The sequence below is a fragment of the Puntigrus tetrazona genome, chromosome 3 (assembly GCF_018831695.1).
Source record: "Puntigrus tetrazona isolate hp1 chromosome 3, ASM1883169v1, whole genome shotgun sequence".
Classification (NCBI taxonomy): domain Eukaryota; kingdom Metazoa; phylum Chordata; class Actinopteri; order Cypriniformes; family Cyprinidae; genus Puntigrus; species Puntigrus tetrazona.
The window spans coordinates 16,699,846-16,715,691 of record NC_056701.1 but is presented as its reverse complement, the minus strand read 5'-3'; the positions used below and the strand labels follow the sequence as shown (position 1 = coordinate 16,715,691).

At 38.7% G+C, this 15,846-nt stretch overlaps 1 protein-coding gene across 1 annotated transcript; it reads right to left on the bottom strand.

The window, feature by feature from the left end:
• Positions 1-14: 14 nt before the first annotated feature.
• Positions 15-15,271, bottom strand: tmem184a (transmembrane protein 184a). The gene is made up of 9 exons (XM_043225482.1): positions 14,850-15,271; positions 13,880-14,119; positions 9,009-9,174; positions 7,800-7,890; positions 7,264-7,339; positions 6,124-6,215; positions 5,855-6,024; positions 4,938-5,135; positions 15-1,534 (listed from the first exon to the last, which is right to left on the bottom strand). The coding sequence occupies exons 2-9, from the start codon at positions 14,117-14,119 to the stop codon at positions 1,302-1,304; spliced, it is 1,266 nt and encodes a 421-aa protein (XP_043081417.1). The 5' UTR covers positions 14,850-15,271; the 3' UTR covers positions 15-1,301.
• Positions 15,272-15,846: the final 575 nt, after the last annotated feature.

Sequence of the window (15,846 nt, the reverse complement as noted above, 5' to 3'; positions counted from 1 at the left end):
AAAAAAAAATCCAATCCCTTTTATCATTTATTTCTTATGAGCACAGGTTTTTTCATCAAAACCAACTGTACAGTTAGCTAAAATATCAGTATTCAGTACCATACTGATTCACACAACACACACCTCACTTCATCATCCACAGCTGTAAGGCAGCAATCATTGGCACAAGTCATACTCGCATAATGCTGCCTGTTTTAAGATTAATTTAACAAAGATGACATAAAATGGCTACATTATAGACAAAACAAGTCAACTTATTTTGTCTATAAAGAGAGAAGAGCAAAACATAGACTGTTTCATTTTGATGACAGTATTCGCAAAACGTGATCAGATGAACTACAGGAGTAGATTAACAAATAAAATCGACAAACGTTTTATAAATGATTCACTATCAAGACAAAACAGGGCTCGGAAACTTCAAAAAGACACTGTTAGAAAGTACTGACCAGGACTTACTTTGTAGTAAGAAGTAGTAAATAAACATTTCAATAGCTTCGGCCGATAATTAACTAAAAACATTTTGTTTTGGACTGCTTACAAACTACTTAGGCAAACCACCTTAAAACGGCCAACAGCGGAGAACTAAACATAATTTAACATTAAGAAATTAACATGCCCCGGTAACACCTGTGCCATTATACACTTGTCACAGGGTAAAGCTTTAAACCGACCAAATAATTGCTGAATACAAACAATTTGCAATTAAAATACACCATGATGGCTGAGACTTGCGTATTTGCATCAGATCTCACACTCTTTGAAGGCCTGGTGTGAAAATTAATGAACCTCCAAATCAAGTGGGGGCAGTGCTCAGAATGGCATGATTGATACAAAGGTTTCAAAGAGCAGCAGACAACAGTTTGAAGTGCCATCTCCAAAGCCAGGGCATCTCTGAGAGCCAGTTCAATTCATCCTGAGACCCAGCAGAGGGCTGCTGAGCAAATACTTCAAACGAGCAGATGCAAGAATGGCTCTCTAGAGTGTCAGTCTCTGATTCATTTCATCTGAATAGCTCCCCGTGCCTCGTGTTTATCGGCCATACCTCAGAAACGGGGACAGAGTCTCCATTACGAGGCTGGATTATCTGCTATACTGAGAATCAGGAAAGGGTGAGCTCCAGGATTACGATGAGGAAAACGAAACCTCTATTTGATGTTGTCTACTTGTCAGGAAACTGTTCAGATCCCTTTGAGTTTTTAAAAAAAATCATGAGCTGATTTACATGATTAGGGTCCTCAAAGTTCTAAAGAGTCAAATTCATTTCAGATTAAATAAATAGACAGATCAGGACAGACAGGGCACTAGAACTCATCATCCGTGTCGATCAGCATTACTTTATCAGATTTCTTCGAACTCTTGGAGGTGCTGGTCCCTGGTTTGCCGTTCATGTTGGGTTGCACTACTTCCTGAGTGGACTGCTGGGTGTACTGTTGGTAAGCTGGAGAAAAGTTGTGGATTGCATCCTGAACCATGTCTCCAGGGTTAATGGTCTCCTTCAGGCCACTGGATATGCTGTGCATAGGTGCTACATTCTCTACAAAGACAAAACGAAACAACAGGTTAAAGCGTCAAATCTCACATGACATATTTCCGACGACATCGGAGACTTCAAATGAGCAAATACAAATGTTTGTACTACCAGAACTCGGAAGGGCAAGAAACGTGAGATTGATGTAAGCAAAACACAAAAGGAAATAAGAGGCGGTTTTGCACTCAGCCTCATTATTAAACCCCATGACATCATAACTGTATAATGAGGTCAACATTCGAGCCCTCGTCGAATGTAAAGGTCTGAGCTCCAGCGGGACCTGGCCAGTGCGGGTCAAGTTTTTAGTCAGCAGGGAAAATATTCATTTGCGAGCCGAATGCAAGAGAAAGAAAAGACTTCTAGACAGGACTAGTTTTCCAAACCGCTGTTACAGAAATTTGCGTTTCACATTTTTAAAGGGACAGTTTGACCCAAAAATCTAATTTCAGTCATTAAATTACTTTCCAAACCCGTAACACCTTCACTCATCTTTGTAACACAAAGATATTTTTAATGAAATCCTACAGCTTTCTGACCCTGCACAGACAGCAAAGCACAGGACACATTTAAGGCTCAGAAATGTAGCAAGCACTTCGTTAAAATAGTCCTTGCGTCATCAACAGATCAGCTGTAACATTATGAAAGTACAAGAATACATTTAGCGCGCAAAGAAAACTAACTAGTGCTTACTAGTACTGAAATAATCTTATAGGAAAGGGAAATCTGCACAGACCTCCACCGATGAGCTTTTGTAGGTTGGAGCACCACAAAATATGAAAGGTGTGGGTATAATTTGAAATGAATTAAAAAACAACAACAACTAAATTTAAAACCCACCCTACGCAGGCCTTCAGTCTGATCCATCTCGACAATAAAGAACTTAAGTACTTAACAGAAAGACTCGATGTAGACAGATAGACTTCGAGAGAACCTTGATGAACAATAAACATGCAGAGAGTGACAAAGCATAACAGTCATATTTCACATTTCTAAGGTATTTTGTTTGTCTGGATTACACAATCTTTTAACAGCCGGTGACATTTCAACGCAATGCAATCTTGCCATTATCCTCACTCTTGTGAGCACATCACCACGGGCACCGCCAAGGTCCAACCCAGCTGTTCGCAAAATAGAAACCAGGATGAAAACACTAGCAATGTGGCGCTTCGCTCCACTGATGTGGTTGCCAAATCACTCTTCTGCTTCATTTATCTACTACATGCTGGAGAGGCCAGGAAAGGAATTCACAATCCGACAGCTCCCAGATTTGTCTCAGCTGTGGACGCATTAAATGAGGTTAGAGGAGTACAGCCTGATACACTGCAAAATGATGAGTTCCAGCTAACTGCACCTTGCCTTGCGGCTGATGGATGAGAGCTTGGATAAAGGTGACGGCAGGCCGCTCCAAGAGGGGTGCGAGTTTTTGACCTCCGGTTCGAGAAATACTTGAACCGTGCTGGTAGGTCTCCAGCTGCCGGCCTGAAAACTGTACCGTGTTTGAACGGATGGATTTGGGACCTGCCCTCGTGTGTGGAGGGTGAAGACTCAGGATCAGAAAACTGAAGTTCACAGCTGGTCCGTTCGGGAGAAAAGGCCATGCTAGAAGGTGGCTTCACGACAGTCGTGACCTTTTTTCACCCATGAAAGGTTATGAAACCAGCAGTGACTTCACCCTGTGTGTTAAACTATGGCAAATACCACCATGCCTTCATATGCCAGCAGGGTGAAGGGTTCTTAACACATTTGTAGGTTCTCTCACATATCCATGCCAACATCTGTTAAGCAGTGTGCTTCAGTTCGCTTTCTGCGAAGAAAGACTTCACGCTTAGAATATTAACATTCGAAATGACACAAGGCTTGAAACATGCGTATCTGACTGACAGTCGAGTTATATTTCACGGAGGCCTCTTGAAGTCAGAACACAAATCTAATGCAGCTTTTAACATTCAGCGGCTGAACTGACATTACAGCTTAAATTGGTGGAAATTGAAACAGAACTATTCTTCACCACCTTCAAAAGCACGAGCGGCAGAATATGACTAATCCGTTAAGCGTGGAGAGGCTTTTGTAGCCCTGAGGATATGATCAGAATGACATACTACTAGCGTACTGCTTTCTGCACAGTGCACACTGCTATTAAAAGGAGTATGTAGAAGTGTATGATATGCAACATCAGATGTTTCAATCTGTAATGTTAAAAGAACAGTTCATCAAAACGAGAATTCTGTCATTTAGTAATAGGATTTAAATCGGTCTCAAAAAGTGCATCGGAAAGCATTTACGTGATGTATTTTCCTCATCAGATATCATGAAGTGACCAGGTATAAACAGTCCCAAAATTGACATATTGGTGAAATTTTTTTGAAACATTAAAAAAAGGGGCATTTACATTTAATGTGACTTACAACAAGTCCTGCATATTTAACCTAATTTTTTTTTATTGCATAATTTGGGAAGAATTGGAATATAGTGCACTAGACTATTTTTTTTTTGGTGGTCCCTGCTGCTTTCATTGCGAGCTGCAAAAACCTTCGGAAAAACACCCTTAATTGAGATTGTAGGTAGAGTATCATTTGAGATAGGTGGCGTTAATGCACGGTTAAGTCTGCGATCTGCATGATACACAGTTTGTGTGTTTGCATATCAATGTATTGCCACGTGCCGCTGGGTTTAATTTGCTGTAATTTGCTTCAGTGTATTCCACTGAAGAAACAAAGTCACATACATCTTAGATGCCCTGGGGGTAAACGGATAAAACATCAAATTTTCATTTTTGGGTGAATATCCCTTTAGCATTGGTTGCCACCCAAAAAGGGATGGTTAAAAGCAACCATGTTATTACTGCCACATGTCAGAGGAGGTAACAAACTCTTGTAAGTGTGTGTTTCAAAATTAGGTCTTTCAAGTGATTTTAAGTGGGAAAAAAAAGAAAGCAAAAATTTCCACAGATATTGTGGTGATATGAATTCTTTAAGCTACAATAATTGTGTAGTAAAAATCTGATATCATGATACCTCTTCTGCAAACAAACACAACATAAGGGCGAATGCCAGAATTGATTTCCATTCCTTGAAATTGTCATCAATTTGACCTCATTATTTTGCAACCGAAATTCCCAAAAGAAAGTTTTGCTGCATGAAAGCACCTGCTGAAGATTTTGCTGCCTAATCTTTCAAGTGAAATGGCATCATTCGACCCGCCACAGGTCTGAACTTCACGGCACACAGGAGCTATTTTGATGATCTGTGTCTACGATTGGAGCTTTCCAGCAGTCATAACCCTCCTGAGAAGGAAAACTTCCAGTTGCCTCATAAAAGCTCACTGTGGAGTGTTTGTAAGATCCTCTAAACAACAAGTTGAAAAGTTCTGCTTTGTTTTTCCCGAAGTGTCAGATTTACGAGCGTCTAACCTGGTGCTTCACTCTTCTTCTCGCGGTACACACTGGAGGTGAAAGCGTAGCGAAGTGCGATGGAGGCGAAGAACATTTCTATGCAGATGATGAAGTTCTGCCAACCAGCTGCCACTGAGCCAGCCCCCACTTCATGACCATCGATGAACAGAGCTTCTGGGATCACACCACATCGCTCCAGAATGGCCAACACCATACCTAAATAAAAACAAACAAACCAAAGCATTAGCAGTGAGAAAACTCAGAGGTTCCTGGCTTGTCCACAAAATATTGTGTCAATAAACAACTTGAGATGAATACTGAACATATGAAGATATTATTTGCAAAAACAATTTTTTTTTATCATGTTTGTATTGTTTTTTATTTAGTGGCATCAAAAATTTAAATCACATCCAAAATAAAATGTTGGTGTACTGTGTCTATTTATGTATACAAAAATATAAAATTCATGTATACATTTAAGAAAAATAAGCAAATGTTTATATATTAAATACATTTCCAAAATTTTCAAGTCAAACTGCATGTATAAATACATACATCGAATTATTTCTAGAAATATTTTATAATCATGATATACACTGTATGTGTTTTAATATACGTAATAAATATACACAAACATTATGAAGACACTTATTTTGAACGTGATTATTATTATTATTATTATTATTTACATTTTATCATTTATTTATTTTAGTTATACTAGCTATACATTTTGTTTTATTTTTTTACCTAGGAAATGTTTGACTGAGACGAATTGGATGAAAAATTTTATTTATTTTTTTGGTACTTCATTTGTAAAAATGTATTTTCCAAAAACATTACACTCCGTAACATACTATGCGTGTATACTAACACAGTATACCCAAAATGCTTGGAGTTTTCTGTTGCAAATGGCCTAGTTTTCATATGTAACCAACCTTGCCAGAACGAGAGGAAGATGACTGATTTGATGGTGAGGAATTTCAGCACAGGCTCAAAAGGTCTCAGAAGGTCACTGGTGGCGAAGTAGAAGAGGAAGAGGGCGTAGAGAGCCAAACTGACAGATATGTTGTAGATGATAGTGATGTAAAGGTAACCTCCCGTTACACTAAATGAACAGAGTAAAACACAGTTCATTTAGAACGTTAGATGTTATTATTAACTGTTTGAGATGCTATGAGATGGAATGAATCACAGGGTGGCTCACTTAAAATCTCCATCGTGATATTTGCCAAAAGCCTGCAGAAGGATGGTGATGACAGCCATGATGGGCTTCACGACACAGAACTGAAGAGTGGCCTGGATGATGGAACAGAAGCAGATGAGCAACGGTGATGGTTTAGTTTTTTTTTAACGCCGGTTCCATTTAATCAACATGGGCCTGTAATATAGTTTGAGTGACAGAAAACTTCTAGTCCTCATCATTTTCAAAGGCATGGTAATGTTGCATGCTTATTTTTGACAGGAAGTGCTTATTTCTTACATAATCAACACAAAGTTTGACGTGACTGACAAATCCACTCATTGAGAATGACACAAAGGAGAATTTTCCCCCAATCCTGCTACATGCAAGTCGGAATCGACTGCTTGAAACATCAACGTGGAATTCAAGTTTTAAATCGAAGCTGTCTGCGAGAAAAGCCGCCCCAAAATAATCAAAGCACGCTCCATCTCTGCTACAGTCTGGTATATCGCAAGGTGATGCTTTGAAAAATCCAACACGTAGGTGTCTGGTCAGACAGATTTATGTGTTTTGAAATTCTACTTGCTATTAAAAAAAAGTTCAATTCATATACTTTTCAGTCTTTTTGGGGATGGGGCTCTCAAATCCAATTTCCATCAGTACTCTTCTCAAAGCGCGAGCGGGTTCCTCAGCTGCCGCGCAGACAGCATCAGGCTGGCGGCTGTAGCTATTTTTTGCGTTTATTATCGAGTGACTTGCACCTGCTTCCTACTGTTTTTAATCCCGTTTTAACCACTGGAGCTCCTCAGGAAAGACAATGGTACAAAGATAACAGCTGCCACTTCATGACAATTCAGGTAGAAAGGATAGATAAAGGTCGAGGAGACAGAAAGTCACAGAAATTCTGACCCTCTTATTAACATATTAATGTCATTTACACATAGCCATTTGTACTGAAAAACTAAATCCAAAAGTGTCCGCATCTCAGATTTTAAATTTGGTCTCACACATTTGGACTTCAAATGGAAATAAGTTGAATATTTTAGGATTTTAAAAAAGCTAAAACAAAAACAGTTATGAAAAATGTTGCTGTGAAGGAAAATCATTCAGATTTAAAAAAAAAAAAAAAAAAAAAAAAAACGAAACAGAAAAACGGGAACAAACCTGCTTGCAGAATCTCAGGAAGCCAATGGAGTAACTCATTCCTACCAAACAGCACGTCCCATACAGGCAACTAGACCTGTTAAAGGAAAACACATGCATAAAACATAGCCAGACACAAAAGATGTTCTACATAAAAACAGAAAAAGTTGCCAGAGCCTTAATACAGTGGTTATCAGACAAGCTCTGACAGACCGAATCATGGTGGTGATGTGAGTGATGAAATTTATTTATTTTTTTAAATCAAAATCAAAATGTCTTCAGGTTGTCTGTATGTTAATGAAAACTGTGTCAACATTGTTCAACATGCTGTATTTACTATGCATTTTGTAAAAACGTCCTTCTCCATGCTGGAAATACGTTATGCTACCTTTGAGGCAGAAGTTTGAGGCACAGAGTGGCAACACAAATATTAAATTGTTAAATTGGCAGCATTATTAAAATGTCTACAATATGGCTTCAAATAGAAAGCACACTTATCATACCTGCTCACTAGGTTAACTAGCCTAGCAGTTGTTTAAAAAATAAAATAAACTCACTGAATAGGCTTTCCTCTTATTTCTGACATGATGGCACTTTCTCCTCCAAGGTACTCAAACGACAGACTCAGGAAATTGTATATCACAAATGCTAGAATGACAACAAAAAAACGGAAAAACATTCAACGTAAGTCAATCATACGTGAAAGCCTAACATAAACTGCTGAATTTGCAATGAGTTTTAAATAAGCTGTTCGACATGACCAATACACAAACAAACAAATATCCTGTCACTTTGTGTAAAAAGCAGGTCAAGATTGAGGAGTTGTTCGTGTCTAGGAAATCCATCTTATCCTGAGAGGTCTATTTAAAGGCAGATTAGATGGTTAGATCTCATTGTCTCTCAGTGTGTACAACTATCACTTGTGCTAAAGATTTTACTGAAGACTTCAAAATTTATTTTACATTACCTATATTAGATTGAAGAATATTAAGTATTTTTTGTAAGGACATACTACATTGATCTAATTTTAAAGTAAAAAAAAAAAAAACAAAAAGTATAAATGCTGTTAAAAAAAATAATCAGTGATAATCAAGGTTTCTTTAGCAGCGAATAAGCATATCAGAATAATTTAGGAAGGATCGTGTGACACTGAAGACTAGAGTACAAATAAGCTTTGCACTGCAGAAACAAATATATTTCAATAGAAAGCAGATATTCAAAACTGTTTTTTGCTCAAATAAAGAGCCTTGGTGAGCAGAAGTGAAATCTCGCCGATCACAAACGTCTAAATGTTAATGTATTACAGACTACAGAAATAATCACTCTAAACTTCAAAACAGACTGATTTATCTAAAAAAAATATTATTTCATACAGTACGAAGATGGATTATGTGAAACAAAAATATCCACACTGGGATTTTCCCATGTAACAAACAACACCGGAGAAGCGGTGTTTCGAATCGTCATTGTCTAGTTGTCTACTATGTGATAGGCCTGAAAAGATGATAACAGATTTTGGCCGTTCTTTTTTCGGCCTGCAATGCGACAAACCGGTTTGTCCAGTTACAATGAGCATGTATCCGTTTCCCCTCTGTGAAACCTGCCACCCCGCGTCTGTAAAGCAGGTTCTCCTCCCTGACTGCAGGCCAGACTTACAAACAACAGCACACGTCATTCCACCAGTGAGGCATTTGGAGAGAATAATATCGTGCCCCGGGGGGGTAGAAGAGAGTGTAAGGTCAGAGAGCAGCTCAGATTTACTGTACCTTCATAACAGTCACGAACAGAGTCGAAATACACATAATACTGGTCGTTGCTGATGAACAGCAGGCTGAGCCAGGAGTCGAAAGCATAGATGGGGACGATGAAAAGGATGCGGATGATGTAGCGCTGCTCATTTGGCACCGTGTACGACCTTAGGTGCAGGTATATCTGTAAAGACAGAGATTTCGTTAAGCAAGAAGCTTGACTCCAAAAATTAAATCAGGCATACGTAGCGAAAGCAATACACTGCAGGACAGATCAAAAGATGGCAAGAACAAGTATCAGTTGTTTGTTTTCAGACACTAGCAATGAGGAAAAGTGAGGTGGACTAACAGGAACTTGTATGCAGTATTAGCAGTGACGTAGACGCAGTAAACGGTAACAGTTTATGGACAGCTAACAGAACAAATCAAACAAAGCTATGTTTAACCAAACTGATGATGACAGGATATTAACAGCTATGCATTTCAAAAGAACGTTTAACATCGCTAGCTGTTAAGGCAATACATGCAGGTTCAACACAACCCCCCAATGCGATTTTAGAGTGTTTATAGGAATATTTGACTATTCGTCGACAGCATGCGTGTGGTGATGTTGGGCTAGGCGGCTTGCAATCCAAGTTCCAGTTCATTCCAGGTGTTTCATATAGTTGAGGTCAGGACTGAGGGCCAGTCAAGATTTTCCACACCAAACTCATCTAATTATATATTTTTGGACCTTGCTTTATGTACTGGGGTGCAGTCATGCTTGTATTGAAATGGCCTTCTTCAAATGGTTCCCACAAAGTTGGAAGCAATGCATTGTCCAAAATAATCTTCAGTTCGCTGAAGAATTGATTTCCCTTCACCCAAACTATGCAGCTGGCACAATCAAGCAGGTGCATATATTAAAAATTAGCATTTTTAGCATTGTGCTTCATGATGCAAGGTTTGCATGCAACTGCTCAGCCAAAGAACCCCAACTCCATGAAGCTCTCCATTTTCGTGCTAATATTTCAATAATATCACTTATAATTGATCGTGGAATATCTAGCAGGGATATAATTTCATAAACTGACTGCATGGCTAGGTGCCTGATTTTATACACCTGTGGCAATGGGTATGAATAAAACATGAACTTTTCATTTAAATGTAAATAAAGTAGGAGTGTAATAATACATGTATCGTGTAAATTTTTGTGCATTATTTTCTGAGAGCGTACCATCAAGTGATGTACTTTATTAGCCCTAATTTTAGGCCAAATCACAATTCTATTTTATACCATTTAGCTATCTCTTACAATACACATACCTGCTGGTGTACATTGGGAATTGTTTTTTTCCTGCATCATGTAGTCAGTAACCTTGGCGATCCTTGCCAAACTTTTTTTTGACTAACATGCCTGTATTTTGACCACATAATCAAATAAAACAAAACAAAATTATCACATCTCAATCAAATCTATGATAATGGCAGTAATGCTTATATTTGTGTGTGTATTTATTCATTCGGGCAGCCATGTTTCCGCTGTGGCCGGTTTATGCTAAGAAAAATCATACAGTACCGAAAAATCATAATTTGAAAGGCTTTCTTCCTTCTCCGTACCCCTACCCCTCCAACTAAAGGAGAATCGAGACACCCCTACCCCTCCGTTTTGCGCGTTCACCCAAGGGCTAAGCAGTAGAAATGGGATTAGGTCTCAGGCTTTCCAAACTACATATTAACCAGGCACAAAATGCAACTAATGCGTTTTTCACAATTCACATATGCATACACTGGCTCTATAGTTTTAAAGTTTGCCACTTTCGGTATTATAATATCTCACTATAGAGCTTGCCAGGCATCTGCATGTCCTTGCAATCCCTTTGAACTTCACAATATTACCGAGGGGGCTCAATATTACCTGGGTTCTTTAAACTCTTGGACATTCAATCATTTGAAATCAGATTATTTGAGTCCTTCATTCCACGGGTGGAGGCTTGATGTATTTGTGGGCTCTCAAAAAAAGCAAGGGGAGTTGCTCTCTGAACTGATGTCCTCCATTTCACCTAGCCTGCAGGGGAAATAAGTTCATAGTCTCTCAGACTCCATAATGCAGAGCTGACATTGAGAGAGAGCCGCGCTCACAATAATGGCTCTGGCCATTGACTGTCTGCTGGCTGTCGCAGAGATGCAGTCAAAGCTAATTACAAGCTGTCTGAAGCAGAGAGGAACTGCCAGTGGAGCTGCGAGGCGCCCAAAAACAAGGGCCGGTGAATCACAAGGTGTAGCACCAACTTTAAGACTGTAAAGCTTGTAAAAACTAGAGAGCTGAGAAAAGCCCAACACAAGAGCGCTGCTGGCGCCTTGTCACTGCAATATATAACAATTCACTTAAGAAGGCTTGGCCTAGAAGGTGCTTATGTTCTAAATAGCTGGTCTTCAAAGACTCCTTTGATATCCCTGGCACTGATGGGAAAGTTTTGCAGGCAAATCAGTAACTTCAGAACACGATTTTTTAGGAACGCAATCTCAATTTCTGCCTTTAGTATTCAGCGCGAGAGAAAAGCTCCGTCGGGAGAATCTTTTGTAGCGAAACCGAGAAAGGCAGTGAAAGACTAAAACAATCCTGAGGGCTCCTTTAATCTCCTCAGGATTTACATATGTTGCCTCGCGCAACCCTCCGCAGGCGGCTGTTTGCGAAGCCGCGGATGAGGTGGCGGTAGATGAGTCGTTCCGTTGCTAGTCTGAGGGACAAAAACCAGACTGTTTTGACTTGATTACGACTTGAAGAGGAAAACCACTACACAGGGACTCATTTCCAGGCTCCACACAGTATCCCTTCGTCGTTCGGCTGCTTCAAAACTGTCAGCTTCTCAGAGGTTTTGGCTTTGGTATGACACACAAGACGCTTTGGAGGCAATCAAATCATAGTCCTCCGGGCACACCACTGGCGCTGCAATTCAGAGCTGAAGAAATACCTTTCCTGACCTCTGCTCTCCATCAGTAAGATCCCAGTAGTTCAATTACATAACAGATGCTTGAGAAACACATTCTATATTAAATTTCTTCATGGGTCATATAGGCCGCAATGAAAAGGGATTCAAAATATAGAAGCAAGAATGGGGAAATTAGATTTCTGCCTTTTCTGAAACCGAACAATGTGGGCAAATATAATTGGTAATTTGACACACAAGATGGGTATATTCATACTGTGTTGGCACTTCACCTGACAATTACTTTTACACAAAACTCATCCACCACCAGCCGGTTTCATCTTGCTTTAGGCAGCACGGCGAACTCATTCATATGCCACAGAAATGGATGATCAGGTATGATGTGCGCTTTTAGCTGTAATGAACGGCAAAATATAAAGGACAGGGAAATACTCCAGCAAATTAGAACTGCTCAGCATGTTTATAATCTATAAAAGGAATGGCCAAACCTTTGCAAAGTAGACTTATTGAACAGTGTGGTGTCTAAGAAGCTGTCCTTATCGCTCTCTTTTATTGATACAGCTGGTCTAAAGGTTAGTGACTGATGGTCTTTCATCAAGCACAAAAGAACTTCCTCTATAAACAAAGGTTGGGCACACAAATATTGCTCATGCTGTATTTTCTGCTTCATACCTGTGAGTATAAACTACCAGTTGACAGCTTGGACACAGTATTTCCACATGAAAAAAAAAAAAAAAAAAAAAAAAAAAAACAAACAAAAGTAAAAAAAAACAAAAAACAAACACATCTAGACATATTAAACACAAATGAGAGTATGGGAATTAGAAGTGAGCAAAAAATGTATTTTAAATTTATTTGCTCAATCAACTTCAGGGTACCTGATTTGGATGCTTTTTAGCAGTTCTGAACCTCACCAATTAAGAAAAAAAAAAAAAAAAACAATTTATATTTACTGGAAAAGTAAAAGTAAAAGTTACAGTCAGGATATTTAAAATGTTAAGGCATCTCAGAGTAATATTTTCCAAAAAAAAAAAAAAAAAAAAAAAAAGCAGCATATATTAAAAAAAAAAAAAAAAAAATTCATAATATTTATCCAACCCCAAAAGTTTGAATGCTAGTGTAGACTGGCCCAATTCATACACTGATTTCAAGAAAAACATTGTTTTTGCAGTTGCATCCAAATCTTTTACTGTTAGTGTATTAAGCACTGCCAACAGATTTATAACGGCAAACATTAAACACCAACAACTACTACAAATACTGCCAAACACCACACACACACAAAAAATTTAAACATATGCTTTGTTACGGAGACAATAATTTCCTCAAAAAGCATCCCCGTGTTGTGCACATTGCCGATGGCACATCAGAGCACATATATTATTAGTTACATATCCTCTCATTAAATCACCAGAGTACACTAAAGCTATACTGCGTGTTTACACAGAACTCTTATCAGCTCTGGGAACAGGTACCACTCTGCTCTGCAGCTAACTTTGATTGGTCAAGGACGGTAACAGCACTCCAAATGAATCATTTAGAGTAAAGAAAACACGGATGACGGTCCAGAGCAAACATGCAGATATTTATTGATCTCTGATGATCGATAACCAGGGGAGGCAGGGGGTGGAGGGTTAGTTATTACTGTAGTTTTTAATGACTATGTGGCATAGATTAACCTTCTAAAATTACATAGTATTATCAAGATCTGCAGATGATAATGAGCCTGTGGTCAGGTAAGAGGGAGGAGACAGCAAGGTACAGCTTCCCTGCCTAGGTTATTTGCTTTTATTTGCCTGTGCTCTGAATGAAGCGCAGATATTAGAGTTTCCAGCTTTCCCCAGGCCACAATACCCATCCATTTAATGCTGAGATTTGTTTCACGCCTCACGGCCTATACTTGCAATACTCCACAATAAAAAAGCAGCAGTGATGTTTAGTCCCCCTTAATGAGCCTACCTGATGACAGGTTATGATGAGCGCAGACCAAACGAAAATCCCTGACAAGGCTTGAGCGGTGGGGGTGTTGAGGAAGAGCTGGTCGTTCTCCACTACTTCAGTCCCATTACTTGACCTGATCATGGTCAGGTTAGACACGTTGGTCATGTTTGACAGCATTGAGAATGATGATAAAGGGACTGAATTGTCCATGTTTTTATCTAAAACCAAGTTTGTCATAGTAGTACCAGACTCATTCATCTGTGGGGAAAAAAGAAGAATATGTATTAACTCGAATTAAAAACAAATGATACCATATTGGTCAAAGCCTAAATATTTAATTAATCTAAATATCATTCAAATCCTATAGAATTAATGACCATTCAGAAATCATTCTACTATGCTTATATGGCACTCAAGAAATCTGTGTAAACTGTGATCCATTTTAACTTTTTCATGTATTTAAAATAGTTTTTTTTTTTAATTGCATGTCTTTAAATGTTACATTTTTACTGCAATGAATTTTATTTAAAAAAAGAAAACCTTAATCTGTTTACCCATGTTATCTATCAACTGCACTATTTTTGTTCCATTGAACAGAAGAAACTTATGTATATAGTATATATTTACCAAAAATACCATTTTACAATAAAACAGTGTTTTCTTTGCAAGTACAATCTACACTCTTTGAAAGATCAATTTATTATTTGTAAATACGATTATTGTTATCAATATTTTTAATACTTAAAGTTTTGTAGTCATCAAATCCAATATTACCAAAATATTTTACTGATAACTAAAATATGGCTCACAGTGCATCTTTGTAGAGTCAGAATACATCAATCATACACAGCATATGCCAAAGTAGTATTTACCAGTAAAAACTTTTTACATTAAAAGACTAAAAAGCCAAGTAGGAGTCATTTCGATAAAAACCTAGCATTGAACCAGAAGGTAAGACCTGTTCATAGATATTTTATGAAACACTTACCCTGATACAGTGTCAACACCTGTCGAGCTTATTGCGATCAAACTCGAATTACTTCACCATAAACGTCACTTTACTCTAAACATCGCACTGGGACTCAAAAGAATACATACATTGCATACACGAGTGTTTAAATGAAGATCAATATAGGACTCGCAGCCATAAGTGGATATGGCCCGAGAGAGACGACACCGATGAGTCAAGCGCACTTCCTCGTTTAACTATTGACAGTCTGACGGCCGTCAGTCAGCTCGGTGGAAACAGCCCACAATCTATCCGATCCGTACAAAAATCCCGAAGCGAAGAGAACTCTACACGTTTGTTTTCCTAAAGGCTTTCCCTAATTCCAGACCAACAAGCTCGTCCCTCCGTCTCAAATTAGGGCAGGTGTATGTACTTCGCAAACGCAACAGCGCACCCAGGTCACGTGACCTTGCGATTTTAGTCCTTGGTCACGTGACATGACGCGCGGGGACGAGCACCTGTGGATCAAAGCTGCAGAAGTATCCTTGCCGTACACGTGCGGTCCCAATTAACTCATTTAAATTGATTATAGATGTGAGGAAAGTAACCTGTAACAGAACTGCGTGTACTGGTATAAATAACACAGAATTGATTTAGGTCAACTAGGTCACTTTGAGAGAGGGTAGGGTAGGGACCTTTCCAGGATTTCTGTATTGATTTGATTCAAAGTGCCTCGAGAGCATTTTAAAAACGCAAGGAAGCCATGTCATACACCAATCGGTCTGCAAGCAAACAAAGCCAAAACCTAGATATTTTAGGCAATGTCTGGCCATGACTCGTCCGGGGAAAATGGCTCCTATTGTAAAAAACAAACAAAAAAAGTGTACAAGGATAACTTATAAACCTTTACAATCTGTGAGCTATGAGGCTCATATGCTATACAGCCATCAACCTGCTATATTTAAACTTTTTAAAATAATTTTTAATAATTATTGTTTTGGCAAAATATTATATTACCCACAATTCTGTAAATAAA

Coding starts and splice junctions, on each gene's coding strand:
- tmem184a (XM_043225482.1), bottom strand. CDS start 14,119: ATGAATGAGTCTGGTACTACTATGACAAACTTGGTTTTAGATAAAAAC. Junction 7,891..9,008: donor TGTTCGTGACTGTTATGAAG/GTACAGTAAATC, acceptor TTGTCATTCTAG/CATTTGTGATATACAATTTC. Junction 6,216..7,263: donor TCCTGAGATTCTGCAAGCAG/GTTTGTTCCCGT, acceptor TCCATCATCCAG/GCCACTCTTCAGTTCTGTGT.